Source organism: Protopterus annectens, chromosome 2.part0 (genome assembly GCF_019279795.1).
Source record: "Protopterus annectens isolate FY-2018-M chromosome 2.part0, PAN1.0, whole genome shotgun sequence".
Classification (NCBI taxonomy): Eukaryota; Metazoa; Chordata; order Ceratodontiformes; family Protopteridae; genus Protopterus; species Protopterus annectens.
This window is the reverse complement of record NC_056728.1, coordinates 767918365-767934701: the sequence shown is the minus strand read 5'-3', so window position 1 is coordinate 767934701 and position 16337 is coordinate 767918365. Positions and strand designations below refer to the sequence as shown.

Here is a 16337-nt window from a genome sequence, read left to right as displayed (position 1 = left end):
CAGACCCATAAGTCTCACTAGTCTTATATGTAAAGCCATGGAAAGAATTATCATGGAGATGATCAACAGAGATATAGTAAACCTCCAGACACTCAACCCAGCTTGGTTTTGTTAAGGACAGATCATGCCTGCTCAACCTGGTGTACTTCTTTGAGAAGGTCACCAAAGCAATGGATGTGGGCAAAATCATTCACACTGCCTACCTTCCCCTGGCCAAAGCATTTGACACAATACCCCCACTCGGGCATTGTTGATAAACTCAAGAGGTTAGGGTACAAACCCATATGTCACCCGTTGAATAGCCAACTGGCTTACAGACAGGACCCAGGAAGTTAAAACTGGTGTGTCCACCTGTACAAAGAGACCAGTCACAAGTGGAGTCCCTCAGAGATCAATCCTCAGGCTGCTCCTTTTTGGCATTTACTTCTCAGAAGTCAAGGCCAATGTCAGTGGTCTCTGGTTGAATAAATTTGCAGATGATTGCAAATTAGGAGCTGTCATTCAATCTCACACTGACACAAATGTTCTCCAGGCAGGGCTGACACAGACAAACTACTGGTGTAAGAGCTATGGACTAAAACTAAATGCCAAGAAATGCATAATATTATCCCTTGGGAAGTCATCCATCCCTGGTAACTATCATATTGACAACACACCCCTTAGAGATGACCCAATATTTAGGGACTTAGGGACACACATAGATAGTAATCTAGCCTTTGACCATCATGTGTTTACAGTGGTGAGGAAATCATTTTATGTTGTGCAACTTATAAACAAAGGTATGGCATCTAAGTCCAAAGAAGTCATTGTTCCACTGTATTTGGCATTCACGAGACCTATTATTGAGTACAATGCCCCCTTTTGTATGTACCTAACCAGTTACACCCAACAACTGGAACGTCCACAGAGGTTTATCATTAAAAGAATACAGGGAGTAAGTAAAATGTCCTAAGCAGACCACCTCAAGGCCCTATCCCTGTATTATGTCTCCTACAGGCTTTTGAGGGAAGATCTATGCCTGGCATACAGGACATTGCCAGACCCCACTCTGATGGACCTCCTGCATATCCACAAAATAAACAACACCAGAATTACCCATTTTAAAGAGTTAAACCTTGCCTGTGATATAAATAGGACCTGCTGGAGAGATAGGTATGTATCCCAGAGACTGCCACATCTGTGGAACAGGCTCCCCATCCATCCAAAGCAGAGTTCCTCCCTAACCCAATTCAAGTGCAACTTGGACAATTGGATGGCAAACTGAAAATTCATCCCAGGTTTGGCACCTATGTCTTTAATGAACACAGGTAACCTGTAAATGGTTCATCTCTCAGGCCCATGCTTACACTTATCAAGGGTATCAGAATTTGTCAGAGATTTGGGATGCATGGCTAGGCTTAAAAAGGCCCTTGTAGTCATTAGCCTAGTAAACACCTATGAACCTATAACAAGAGAAAACAGACATCTTATGTCATTCGACAGATGTAAAATTACTCACATTAAATACTGTAAAAAAGAATATCAATCCAGAGCTAAAAGCTGCTGTCAGTGCAAGTAAGGCAAATCATGAACTTAAATTAACAATGAAGCCAAAGATAATTGTGAGTCCTTTATTTTCATTATAAAACTAAGAAATAGCACCGAGCAGAGTTCTGAACTTATCCAAAAATGACATCACCTCCTCAGACCCAGTTGTTGTTGTGTCTTTCGGCTTTTCCCGGTTAGGGGTCGCGACAGCAGAACTCCGGTCCACTAATGATTGGCAGTAGATTTTTACGTGCCGAGTTGCCAGCTCTGATGCACAACCTTCAATGAAGGTACGCCCATTCACGCATGTCTCCATGCAGAAAACACTCTAGCTGAGAATCGAACCAGACAGCGTCTTACTGTGAGGTGGCAATGCTACCGCAGCACCACCACCACAGTTCCTCAGACCCAGTAATGATAGTAAATATACTGGCAGATAAATTTAGTGCAGACTTTACTCTTGAAACAACTATCTTAATTCTGCAAATTCTTGACCTTTTTAAACCTCCTAATATCACAAAGGAACACTTATGAAAGGTGCTCTCTAAAACCAAAAATATTACTTCCATGAGGCCTAAAAGTTGTCTCAATACCTAATAAATAATGCCAAATATGTCCTTACAGAGCTCCTCATTAAGTTGTTTAACTTGAGCCTAGTTAAAGGACTTGTCCTTGAAGCATGATGAACTGTAGTGGTGATAATCCTACATAAGGGCTTCTCTTCCAGTGACTGACGAAACTATAGACCCTTTAGCCTGACTAGTCTGATTTGCAAAGCCATGGAATGCATCATGTCATACGTCATAAACCATGATATCAAAACCTTGTCAGTCTAAACCTCAAGTCCTGGAACTGGGAAGCAGTAACACTTTGTTAAAGGAAAATCCCGATTATTCTGTTTAGGTAATTTCTTTGAGAAGGACACATTGACTGCAGACAGTGACCACTGTATTCACGCAGCTTATTTGCATCTGGCCAGCCAAAGCATTTAACTTTATACCCCCATAACATACATCATGAACAAGCTAAGTGCCATAAAAGTAGATCAATATATGATGAGGAGTAGCTTGTGGCTGCCTCCCCAGAAATATGAAGGTAACTAGTGGTGTGCTCCCACAATCAGTAATAGGGCCCCTCCTTTTTGGCAACTGCTTCTCCGATCTCCAGACCATGGTTGCAATATAGGGGTTATTGTAAAATCTCACTCTTATAACCATTCAGTACAGAAAGAACCACCCCTTGTAAACAAATGGCATTTGGTTAAAGGGCCAAAAGTAAATGTGAAAATGTATAGTATTAACAAATTTGGTAAAGTGCTCCTTCCCCCAAAGTGCAGTATATTAAAACATCACTCCAATATGATAACATAATATGTATCTTGGAACCAGGGTTGATAATCCCCTCTCTTTCAACCACCCTGTAGCAGCAATAGTCCAAACTTAGCACAGGTAATATCTAAAGGCATATCACCTGGGTCAAAAGAAGTTATCACTCCTCTTTTTAACCCTGATTAGAGCAATTACTGAGTACACCCCCCCCCATTGGAATATACCTTTCTAGACATATTAGTTAAATGGAAAGGTCACAGAGGTTCCTAACCAACAAAGTTGCTGGCCTAAAGTCTCTTGAGCTGCCAGGAAAGTCCTGAAGTACTATTCCTTTATTCAGTTTCTTATAGACTCTCTTGCATGGTGACTTATGCCTTGTGTTTCAAATTATTTGGGAATCCATCCTCCTTGATTTCCTGTATCTCCATTAATTAACTACCTTCACTAATACCAGAACTAGGGATGTACATCTGTTAAAGCACATACGCAAAGCATGCTGTAGAGAAAGATGCAACTAGAAGTGATCTCAAAACCTCAGTCTGAAACAGGGGGATGTAAAGTTTGCTTTCCTCTGTCTTGAGCTCTTGAAAATTTAGAAATGTTATGCCCCCAGTCCTCTCCACCAGAAGTGTCAAGCTCTCTTCCACATTACAAGTATGCTTTCCTAGGCTGCCGACTGGTAAACCTCATGACACAGGGACACAAGACATGCAGCGAATGACTGCAATTTGGATGTTCCAAAATTTGCAGTCATTAAAGGTCAGTGAAAAAAATGATTATACTACTGAGTGAAAAGATGTTAAATTTATTTTATTTTATTTATTTATTTTACATTTAGATAGTCATTTATATTTGGATAGTCCGACTGGATATATGTCCATTTTCAGTGGAGTCCTGGGGAGAAAAGCTCCATATACCAAAAAAGAGACAGTACATACATCTCTGAGTGATAAATTCAGGCAGACATGTTTAGAAAATTATAGACAAAGAATATAGGCAGATATCAATATACACAATGTGCAGACTTACATCTGATTGGCAGAGATGTATCAGAAAATATGAACATAGAATACAATCAGATCTCATAATTCACAATGATTAGACATTCAAATGCTATGAGCCACAGATACTTGGCTAAACAGCAGGTTGTGTACCAAGACATGTATTAGTGAAGTTGTTAGGTTTAGAACAAGAACACAGCCAGTGAGATGTGAGGTATTTTTTGAGTTCTCTTGTAAATAGGGGTAGTGAGGTTTCCTTGGTAACGGTAGTAGGGAGTCGATTCCAGATTTTACTGGTTGAGTTGGCAAATATAGCATCGTCTGCAGAGTTGTTGTATTTTTGGGTCAGTATCAATAGTTTATCAGCTGACTGCAATGGCCTGGGGGCACCATGAGGGGTATGAATATTTTTGAGATCAAGGGTTTTATCAGGCTGATGGAGTATTTTATGTGCTACTATAATCTGGTTGAACTGTAGAAGGGTAGGATACTCTAGCCATCCCAGTGCTTTGAGGTTCTGGAAATGGTGGGTCCCAAAAGCCATGCCAGTAGCAAATCTGGCTATATGATTGCAACATCCTGATAATTTGTTGAGATCGGTTTCAGATAGGTTGGTGAGTACAGGGGAGGCATACATAAGGGTAGAGAGGAGGTGTGATCTTGCAATAGCTACCCTAGGGGGTGAGGAAAGGTTTGGCTCTGTACAGGGAGCCAAGTTTTTTGTTGACGAACTTAATAGTGAGATTTACATGTTTATCAAATTTAAGGTTGCTGTCTATTATTACACCTAGAAACTTTGTATGGTCATTAGAGGAGATAATGATGTCATTGCTAGATTTGATGTTGAAGGAAGGAGGAGAAATTCTACTGTTAGGGGAGAAAAGTATTAGCTTGGTTTTGTTAGGATTTAGAAGCAGGCAGCGATTAGCTAGCCATGTTTCTACCGTGCTGAAAGTGGTCTGGGTGAGGGTTAGAAGTTGTGTAGAAGAGGAGGCGGAGCATATTAGCACTGAGTCATCTGCATATCGGATGCAGTTGGCTCCTGGTGTGCAGATCATTGATAAAGATAGAGAAAATAAGGGGACCTAGTATGAACCCTTGTGGGACACCTAGGGTTAGAGGAAGTTGAGCTGACAGCTTGGTCTGCCATAAGACAGCCTGCTGTCTACCGTTTAGGTAGGAGTGAAACCATCGTGTTGCATGTTGGTCTAAACTGATGGTTTGTAGGGTATTGAGCAGTAGCTGATAGTTAGCCATATCAAAAGCTTTTGAGAGATCTAGGAAGAGTGCTGAAGATAGTTTGTTGTTGTTACGATGAAGACTGATGACATTAGAGAAAGATAGAAGAGCCGTGGTGGTACTGTGGAATGGCCTAAAGCCGTGCTGAGAGTTGGCAAACTTTCCGTTTTGAATAAGAAAGTGCATGATTTGTTTGTGTATGCATCTTTCCATGATTTTAGCTAGTGGTAAAAGAATGGCTATAGGCCTAAAGTTATATAATTCTGTGGAACTTCCTCCTTTATGGAGAGGTATAACATGTGATATTTTCCATATTGCTGGGATGGATCCTTCTGAGATGGATCTGTTGATCAGAATAGAAATGGGAAGTGCTATGGCATCAGCTGCTTTTTGAAGATATTCACCTGGGAGGTGGTAAGCATCTAGTATAGTAGATTTTAGCTTTTTGAGTATGGTCCAGATTAGGTTGGTAGGTACGATTTGAAAGTTAAAGGTGGGTTGGGTGCTGGGTGGATCAGGGCTAGATGTGCCAAAGCTGGTGTTTGTGTCCAATGGAGTGAGATGGGTAGCTAGAGACTGGATAGTTTCAGTAAAGAAGGAGTTGAAGCTGTTTACAATTTCTACAGGAGATTTATCAAGGGCAGCTGATGGGGTAGGAGTGCAGGAATGGCCTAGGTGAGAAAATTGTTAATACCAGCCCAGAACGTTTGAGGTTTTAGCTGATATTTTTGTTGTAGGAGGGTGTAGTGATTTTCTTTTGTCTAGAATGACAGCTTTTTTTGGTCTGATTCCTTAGCTGCCAGTGTCTTACTTGGTCCATACGGGCTTTGGTAACATGCCACCTGGCCCAGGTGTTGTTTCTTAGATAATCTTGTTTTTTGTTTCTTTAGATAGCCACAGTGCAACTGTGGCTTTTACACGGATCGTACAGGTAGGAGCATGGTGGTTAAGGATAGCCAGAAATCTGGTACTGAAGTACTCAACTGCTTCTTCTAATTGGAGTCATTTCAAGACATTTTAATTACATGCTTTGAGTTCATTTTGGAAGTTGTCAAGGTTAAAGTTCCTAACGTTTCTTATAGTTTTGTAGGTGGGCTGATTGGGAATGTCAGCTTTGAGCCTAATAATATAGGTAAGGCAGTGATCACTTAGATCATCGGGTAATGTACCTGACTTGTACTTTTGGGGGTGGCTGTTAATAAGTATCCAATCAAGGATAGTATCTTTGACTCTATTTTTGCTAAATCTGGTGGGGTGGCAATGATCTGAGTAAACCCATGGAGGTTTAAATGATTGGAGGGAGTTTCAGAGGAACAGGTGTTCCAATCAATGTTAAAGTCCCCCAAGACAATGGTTTTCTGGGGATAGTTAAAAGCTAGCCAATGTAAGATATTTTCTAGAGTATTATCATTCTTGCCAGGTGGCATGTAAATGCTGACAATATATCTGTATTTATTTTTGTTTATTATTAGTTTGGTGATGAGAATTTCTGCATTGCCAAACTGGGGTGGCTGTTGTGTGTCAATTGTTATTGTTAGGGTAGACTTGTATACTACAGCTACCCCGCCACCTTTCCTGGAGATCCGGTCCAGTCCAAGGATGTTGTACTGTGGGGGGGGGGTTATTTCGTTATCTTTGGTTATTGGTTTTAGCCAGATTTCTCTGAAGCAGAGAATATCAGGGGAGTGAACAGCTAAAGAGTCCATGTAGGCTATGGATCTTGTTATTTAGGCTCCTAATGTTGAGATGACAGACCAGAAATGAGTTTGGAAGTCTATCAATCTGGGTAGTACAAGTTGGGTTGTTACATGGTGTGTTTGGGTCTCCTGTTGTGGATGGGCCAGGGTTGGGGTGGATGTCTCCATCCTTCTTAAGATTAATTTTTTTAAGTTGCTTATGAGTCTTAAAAATTTGTGTATGATTTTTTTTGTGGCTTTTGGTTTTTAAGCTAATGTAGCGGTATTTAGTCGGGTGATGGTAATTGGGGAAGGTGAGGAATTAGGAGAGGGGGTGGTTATGTTGTGGATAAACTTATTAAATGCTGGGTTGGTGTCTGTTTGAGAGTTTGGCTATTGGATTTCAAGATGCTGTACATATTCATAGGAGCTTAGGTGATAAGGAATGAATAGCAGGGGTACTAAGGGTAGCAGCATTAGTGTTTTAGCTGTAGTCATAGTAAATTACTAGTGTAGGGTCTGTATTGAGTGTATGTGGTGGATAAAAGATTAGAGAGAATAGAATAGCTATGGGTGTGTTAATATGGATAGTGGGGTGGATAGAAGAGGTATTATTGTGCTAGGAGTTTGCTGGGTTCTATTAGCATGTATAGTTGGTTAGCTAATTAAGGGGCATACCAGTGGCACTATAAAAGTAGTACTACCAGGGGTGGGTGGGATATGGGGGTAGGGTGGGGGCACGGAGCGAGCGAAGTGAGCAGAGTGGGGTTAAACCAGTAAAGCAGATCCCCAGAGGCAGCATGTGCAGGTATGAGTCACAAGCATGCTTTTTTGTTTCTTTTTATATGCCCAATACTCTGTTCCTAAATGACACTCAATATACTTGGACTGTGAGAAATAAATTGTTTGTATGTTCATGTGTGTGTATGTGTGTGTGTGTGTGTGTGTGTGTGTGTGTGTGTGTGTGTGTGTGTGTGTGTGTGTGTGTGTGGGTGTGTGTGTGGGTGTGTGTGTGTGTGTGTGTGTGTGTGTGTGTGTGTGTGTGTGTGTGTGTGTGTGTGTGTGTGTGTGTTTGTGTGTTTGGACTCTAGGGGCATTCATTAAGTGCTGAGGTTTGATTCACACAGAATCATTTATTCCCTGAATGCTTCATTATTATAGCCATGCTATTCATCTCTATAGCCCTATTTCATCTAGATTTGTTGTTTCTTTTGATGTCTTTCATGTAAAAATATGGTGATTGCAAGCCAACTCATAAATGCCTTTGTCATGACTAAACAGTGATCAGTGATGTATTTATATAATTAATGATTTGTAAAATTGACAGCTGCAGACATCACTCATTATGTGTTTACTTATTTAAGTTAGGTGTACACAAAAGTTATTTGCAAATGTTCTTGCTTGGACAATTGGGTCTCTTTACTATTTGTCACAGTATTTAATTTTAATATTTACTGGTCAATCTAAATATGTCTGTATTTCATTTATTTGCTGCACAGGCATGAGTGGGTATGATGGACATACAGCTGACATTGAAAGTACTGACATAACACCTGAGGACTTCTGATTTCTGTCTGTTTCATACACCAAGCGATGAATGAACGACTGGGTAGTATAAATCAACATCACATGCCAGCATCTGCACAGGGACCAGGCATGCTCAGTGGACATCAGATACCGCCCATCAGAATTAATGCAGGAACACCTGGATCATCTTCAAATAGCAATACCCCTAGCCCAGCTGTTGGAAATATGTCGAACAATGCACATTCAAAAACAGCACTAAATGATGTACCTCATTCTACTGCCAATGTTGTAACAGATGGTAGCATTCACTTCCCTGCTTTAAGTACCCGAAGAAATGTTGTTGCAAATGGAAAGCCCACATTTCAAGTTCCAGTACCCCCAGGTCAGCCAGCAGCTCAGTCATCCAAGCCAAAGCAGCAAGGTATTGGGAACATATTCCCACACAATGCAAAAGGTATGATGTTTTTAGTTTTGTGTGTTATTTGGTTGGTCTTATGAAAATAAATGTCGTTGTTATCATTTACAACTGTAGACTGCTCAGTAGGACTGATATCCTGTTGAGAATGAAAGAGGTAGACGTTTTATGAAGCACTGCAGTTAAAAATAACTCTGGAGTAGAATCTGTACAAAACCTGATACCATTTTGTGACTACGCATTATTGCTAAATTTTAAATTCTGTTTTGTACTTTTCCTCTCATTTATGTCTCAGTAAGGAACTTTTCAAAATATAGTGTCTTTTAAATAAAGAGCAATAGAAGAAGGGTGTACAGGGAAGAATATGTCTCATCAGTTCCTTCAACATTAGTGGAAGCTGCTTTTTTACTATGTGTCATTGATGGACAGATTAACACTGCCAAAATTATGCCGAATACCCTTTTTATTACCATGTGTAAAGATTATGCGTGCACACTCCAAGAAATTAAAAACCTTCATACTTATTACCTGTAATAGCATTTTATCATATCAAAATTGACTGGAGAAGAATATGTTATTCAATGTTATTCAGAATTTCCAAGCAACTTTACCTCAACTAAAAGCTATGATATGCCAGACATTTGCAATGTAATAACTAGTTTGCTGGAGCAACAGTTGAACCTTTTAGTTTAAGTAAATAGATTGCTTCACCTGCTCCGATTACTTTGTTATTTTAGTTATGATGTACACTGGAGTACATTAAATCACATTGCCAAACAGTAAGGTATTATTTACACTGAAACCATAAGACAAGTTTGTTCAAATGCCAAATGATATTGTAATACATGAAGAATTTTTAGAAGGTCTATATTAACTATATTACATTTAGATTCATAACTTGAGAGTTGAATGATGTCATGACCACTTTAAAAAAAAAAAAAGAAAAAAAAAAAAAAAAGAAACACCTCAAAGAAATACTGTATAGCACCATATCTGGAAAGAGCCCTACCAAATTAATTCCGTTCATAGTGTGGTAAAATATTATTGTGAGACCATTTCTGAAAATGTTAGTGTGGCTCCTGTTCCAAATAACCAAATAAATTCCTAAGTGAGGGTGAACATGTGTTAAGTAAATAGCAAAGACACATTATCTAATATGAGCTCCTTTTCATTTAAAAATTATTTCTGTATGATGTCCACAACAATGAATATTTAGCACATTAATCCTATAATAAATTATTGAACATAGCAAATAATAAAAACAGAGGTCCTTCTTTTATAGCTACTACTTGTCAGACCAGCACCTACATATTAACAAAGAAAAAGGTCCAAGCAAAATGAAGAGGTTCAATCAACGACTAAAAGCAAAGTCCTGACAACTTAAGTACCTAAGTCTCATCAAAATTATATAACAATAAATAAGTAAATGTGTGTAACAATGTGAGCATAAAATGAACAGAAAATAAAAGATAAACAATAAAAATATTTAAAGAATCTCTAAACTGAGGCCTAAGGCTCACCGGGCCACATTATGGGAGGTGTCAGGCCACTAAGAGAATACCTACTTATCATCTTAAGTCAAATCCTAGCACTAACTAGCAGCATGTCTTCTAATAATCTCAGACTCAGAAAGGGCATATGAAGAAAGGGTTTCTAGTACGTAAATGTCATGGAGACTCTGCATGGTATAATAGGTTAAAACCACCATTTTAAAGACAGGCCTCACCTTAACTAGCTGTCTGTGCACACCAGTCAGTATGAGAGTCATATGATTAGTGTGAAAAGCATAGTACAGTTCTCTTAGTGAATTTACTACAACAGCAGATGTTCAAATTGGTTACTGTTACAGCAGGCTAAGTTAGATGGGTTATAGCCTGTCAAGAATATTGTGACCAGCCAGCATCCAAAGCTTTAGGGCACCTTCCACACTCCCTAACCAGTAAAGGGCTTGAAGAGAGCCATATAAAACCAGTGGTTATGACTCCAAACCTTTTGAGCTTTCTTCCCAAGAGAAAGGGAGGCTAGAGCCCACAATTTTAGGTATATACCAGGACAAAAGGATAAATAAAATATCCACATCCTGGCTAAAAACATAACACAAAAAGGGGAATGGAGGGAGGGTATCTCCATTGCAACAGTGATCTATTTCAACATCAGATGTTATGGTGCATTTACTTACACAGCTATACCTTGCTAATCATTAGAGTACTGTCACAGTAGCCTAAGCTATATGGTTAGATTACCAATGCTTAGAAAAGAAGGGAGGCAAAGGAGTGTCAGAGTCCAGGAGCTCCTGCAGAATAGTCCTAGGAAAACCTCCTAAAATCCTGGAAAATGAAGCTAATTTGTAATGCTTTGCAAATGTATGCAAAAAAGACCAAGCAGCTGCAGCCTGTAAAGGACTTTTAAAGTCCACCTCTTTCCAAAAATCCACGGAAGAAACCAAAGCCCTGGTAGAATTGGCTCTGATCTTGCCTGGACATTGCTTGTTATGATGAAAGTAGCAAAAATAGTAGCATGTGACAAACATTTGGAGCGATTACATTTCAAAACTTTGGAGTGATTAAGTATCAGTTTTCTGTACTTTCTTGCAGTATTTGACTGTTTTCCACCTAAACGCAGATTTTTCAGCATTTATTGTGATTTAAAAGCTTGTTTTTTTCACATATTGTACTTATTTGACAGCCTGCACTTTTAAAAAGTTGTTTTATTGTTTAAATAACTGTTGTAGGCTACACACTAATGTGCGATAGCCTTTTCTGATCATTTGTAGTCATTTAAAGCTGCTTTAAGTGTATTTTTTACGGTTTTTGCCTTATCTTTTCAAAAAAAAAATTCCTTGTTTCCTGCCTTTCTAAGCTAGTATAGTCCAGTTTTCAGGCTAGTGCTGAATTCAGGGCTGTGATACTAGTTTCTGAGTTGCCCGTACCTTACTTGGATAGAAGGAAGTTTATCTGTTCACCTGTGAGAGAGTGGATCTTTGAGCAACCTCTCTGTCCCTGGAGGAGTGGTTCCAGCCCAAAAGTTAGTAGTTTATTGGCCATTTTGGGCTAATTTCTATCTCTTTCATTTCCCTACTATAAAAACCGTGTTTACATGGTTTTGCGCACCGGGCAGTGCCAGTTAGCTATGGTTACATTATTCCCGGCTCCACTAAGTCTCCTCTTCAGTTATTCCCTTGAAACTAGTCTAACTCTCAACCTAAGCACTCAAAAAGTATCTTACAGCCCAGCACTTGCTCAGACCTAATAGCAAGCACTAAGATACCTTGACGCTGATTGCCCAGCTGAGCAAGGCTCTTTATTCACCCCTCACTCTATAGTCAGGCACAATGACGTCCCACTCACTAGGCTGGACAAGCAGAAGGTTACTTTTAGCTGCCTGTCAGGAGCCAGAATCCGCCACATAACACAAGCACTCAGATCACTCCAGAACAAGTGCAAATATGACTCTGTCATTGTTCATGTTGGTGTGAATGACCTGAGACATACCTCCCTGGACTACATGAAAAGAGACATGGAAGAGCTCTCTGATCATGTAGCCCAGGCTGGTATGACCCTGAGTATCATCCTGCCCTCACCAAGAATGATACCTCAGTATAAAGACAAAAATTATCAATTTCAACAATTGGCTAAGTTTCTGGTGTCATTCAAAGTGGATACAGTGTCTGCCAGCCTGGGACGACATGCTCGACAAGCCACATTGCTTCGCAAGAGACGGCTTGCACCTGTCACCCCTAGACTTTCGAATACTGGCCAAGGCCCTTGCTGCCCCCAATGTGCCTTTTTTAGGCAAGGCTCAAAAGTCAAACCCACCTTTGTAAACAGCATAATTAACAAAAATCTGAGGGGTTATGCTACTCAACGCCAGGAGTTTAAATCTCAAAATGCACGCGCTTGAAGCACTCCTCAGTATGGAGAACGTCGACATTTGTGCAGTAACTAAAACCTGGTTCAAGGCTCCAGAGATCACCCCAGCACTACTGGGCTACAACTCATACCACATGTTTCGGCCACAGAACACGGACCAAAACACGAAAAAAGGGGGTGTATCCATATTCATCAAGGATACCTACACCTCCAGGTTAGTGGTGCAGCATGATACCTCTGAGATCATCCATGTGCAACTAACATCGGGCAAATCTGCAATGCAAATTGTGGCTTGCTACAGATCACCCTCCTGGACCCAGGACCACCACTCCACCTTTCAGGAGACAATGGAAAACATGAAGGTCCTACCGAACACCCTGATATTGGGTGATTTCAATTACCCTACCATTCACTGGGAAAACTACTCGAGTACAAATTCCCAGGCCCAGCGCTTCCTGGAATTCATCAACTCAAACACCTTGGATCAGCTGGTAAACTCCCCTACCAGAGGTAAAAGCATATCGGACCTGGTCATCATCAACATGGGTGACAGGTTTTCCACACCGGAGGTCAACTCATCACTGGTTAGATCAGACCATAAACTAATCACTCTGGATGTCCACACCCCACCACCACCCTCAACTAAGGAAACCACAGTAAAAAACTTTTCTAAAGCAAACTTCACTTTACTTAAGACAGATATGGTAAGTTTCACAGCCCCCACGCTAAAGGATAATGCTGCCCAATATGCAGAAACCTTTACAAATGCACTCTATGAGCACCTACAAGGATGCATGGATCGTGCCATCCCTAGCAAAACCAAGATTCACTCCTCTATGAGAAGAAAACCAGTCTGGTGGTTGTCCCCTGCCATAAACAGGCTATACAATAGAAGGAGGAAACTAGTTCAGAAAAAAAGCAAATCCCAAGAAGAAAAGACATCCCTGATCAGTATCAGTAAGAAACTAAGGTCCCTCTTGAAATCATCCAAGGCTAACTTTAAAAAAAAATAGCCAAGGTTTCAAAATATAACCACAAAGCCTTCTTTAGCTATGTTAAGAATCTAAGTGGCAACTCACAGATAAGCACTGAACTAGTGCAAAATAGCACAAAATATACTGAACCTACTGATATTGCCAACATCCTGGAAGATAGATTCAGTGCAAACTTCACCCCCCTCTCACCTCCAAAAGGGCTCACAACAATACTGGAAAAGTGTAGTGTCCCAAAAATCACAGATGCACAGGTGATAACAGCCCTTTCAAAAGCCAAAAACACAGCGTCAATGGGACCAGATGGTGTGCCAGGCTGTGTCTTGCACGAACTACAGAACAAACTAATCCCCCACCTAAACACGCTGTTCAACCTCAGCCTCTCCACAGGCTATGTGCCCATAGAATGGCGCATAGCAACAGTTATTTCTCTCCACAAAGGAGGGAAAACAACTGACCCTGGTAACTATCGCCCCATAGGCCTGACTAGCCTGGTCTGCAAGGCTATGGAGCGCATCATCGTGGAACTCATTAACAAAGACATTGTGGACCTCCAAACACTTGACCCGACGCAGTTTGGCTTTGTCAAGGGCAGATCATGCCTACTAAACCTGGTTGACTTCTTCAAGACAGTCACCAAGGCCATAGACAAGGGAAAGGTGGTTCACACAGCCTACCTTGACCTTGCCAAGGCTTTTGACTCCATTCTCCACTTGGGTACTACAGAAAAACTCACCAGCCTGAACATAAACCCCTAGGTCATGAGATGGGTTGCCAACTGGCTTACAGACAGAACTCACACTGTAAGAATAGCGGGCTCCAGGTCCGACTCTAAACTAGTCACAAGTGGTGTCCTGCAAGGCTATGTCCTGGGACCCCTACTGTTCGGCATATACTTCTCAGAAGTACAGGCAAACACAATAGGACTATGGCTAACCAAGTTTGCTGATGACTGCAAACTGGGAGCCATAATTGACTTTCTGGCTTATACGGACATCCTCCAGAAGGGCCTTACTGAGAAGGACACTTGGTGTCAAAGTCATGGCCTCAAGCTAAATGCCAAAAAATGCATAGTCATCCCATTTGGGAAAAACAAAGCACCCATGAATTACCACATAGGTGGCAGCCCCCTTAATACAGAAGAGCTAATAAGAGATCTGGGGACCCAGGTAGATAGTAATCTCTCCTTTGACAATCATATTGCCAAAGTAGTTAGGAAATCATTCTATGTGGTACATTTAATTATTAAAGGGTTCACATCTAGAAATAAAGAGGTTATAGTGCCCCTCTACTCGTCACTCATTAGACCCATCATAGAGTACAATGCCCCATTTGGGATGTACCTCACAAGACACTTCCAACAGCTGGAAAGACCACAAAAGTACCTCACCAAGAGCATTACTGGCCTCAAACATATGTCTTATGCAGCCCGACTGTAAAACCTCCAGCTGTACTCAGTGGCATATCGCTTACTCAGAGGTGATCTCTGCCTGGCTTACAAAGTCATGTCCAACTCAGAATTGATGGACATGCTCCACCTAAAGAAATCCAAGCCACGCACTCTAGTGAGCTAAACCTTGCCACAGCAATAAATAGATCATGCTGGAGGGATAGATTCCTGTCACAGAGACTCTCCATGCTTTGGAACAAATTTCCAAATTACATCAGGCAGAGCCCCTCACTAACACTCTTCAAGAGAAACCTTGATGAGTGGATGGGTAACAGAAAATACACCCCTGGGATCACTTCATTGGCTCTGCTTGACAGAGGATCAGTTAATTAATCAATGGGACATCGAAAGCCGACACACTCTGGCTAGGCTTATAAATGCCCTCGGGCAGATAGACTAGTACCTACCAATGAACCTATGAACCTATTTGAAAACTGTCTGTATTGACACTAATTGCCCCTTTATTTTACTGTTGAGGTAAATAAACAGTTGACCTAAGCTTGTAAAGTCCTTAATCCTATTAAGATAGTATCTAAGTTGACTTGCCTGTGGACATCCAGAGTATGCAAAATCTTTTCTTCCTATTTATTTATTTATTTTTTTGGATCAGTAAAATGTCGGGAGATGAATAGCTTGACTCAAAGTAACCTCTTTAACCACTTCTGGCATAAATGAAGGACTGGGGTAAGGCTGACTCACCATAAGAACTTGTACCTAAGAAGTCAGAGAAATGAGTGTCACTGTGTCCCAAGGTAAGAACTTCAAATCAGCCTGAGGATCTGGTTTAAAAGGAACAAGTGTAAGTTTTACTTGAACACAATCTAAATTTAAAGGAGGAGCCACCTATTTTCTAGGGGGTCAGGAATGTAGAAACCCTTTCAAAGATTGTTTGACTTGTGGTTTTGTAGAAAAGGGGGATCTATGGGCAGAGAAGCAGAGATTGGTTAAATGAGAATTTTAACAGAAGAAAAAGAAAAGACAGAGGATACTCACACAAATATTGGAGAACCAGAAGCATCTGGACTTTAAAATGGTCCTTCTACTTACTTTTGCACCAGCTAGAAAATGTTTTCAGCCTACCCATATATGATTTTCTAGTAGTAGGTTTCTTAACCTCCTTTAAAACTGCCACACATGCTCAGTAAACAGGTGCCTAAAAGATATTAAAGTCTTATCATCTAGGCAGTCAACTGAAGATGTAGACTGGGATGCATCAAACAACCCTTATCCTGTGAATAAATCCCATCCTGTCAGGAAACTTGCAATAAAAATTTGAGGAGAAGGAAGGGGAGAACTATTGTTACCTGGTCTAA

At 40.6% G+C, this 16337-nt stretch overlaps 1 protein-coding gene across 1 annotated transcript in view; it reads left to right on the top strand.

Annotated features, from left to right (window-relative positions):
• The window catches only part of GLIS3 (GLIS family zinc finger 3), a 1687591-nt gene that overhangs the window by 165037 nt on the left and 1506217 nt on the right, over positions 1 to 16337 (top strand). The window contains exon 2 of the mRNA XM_044061079.1: positions 8271 to 8752. Coding sequence (XP_043917014.1) covers positions 8365 to 8752 — 388 coding nt within the window. The 5' untranslated portion in view covers positions 8271 to 8364. The remainder of the gene's footprint in view (positions 1 to 8270; positions 8753 to 16337) is intronic.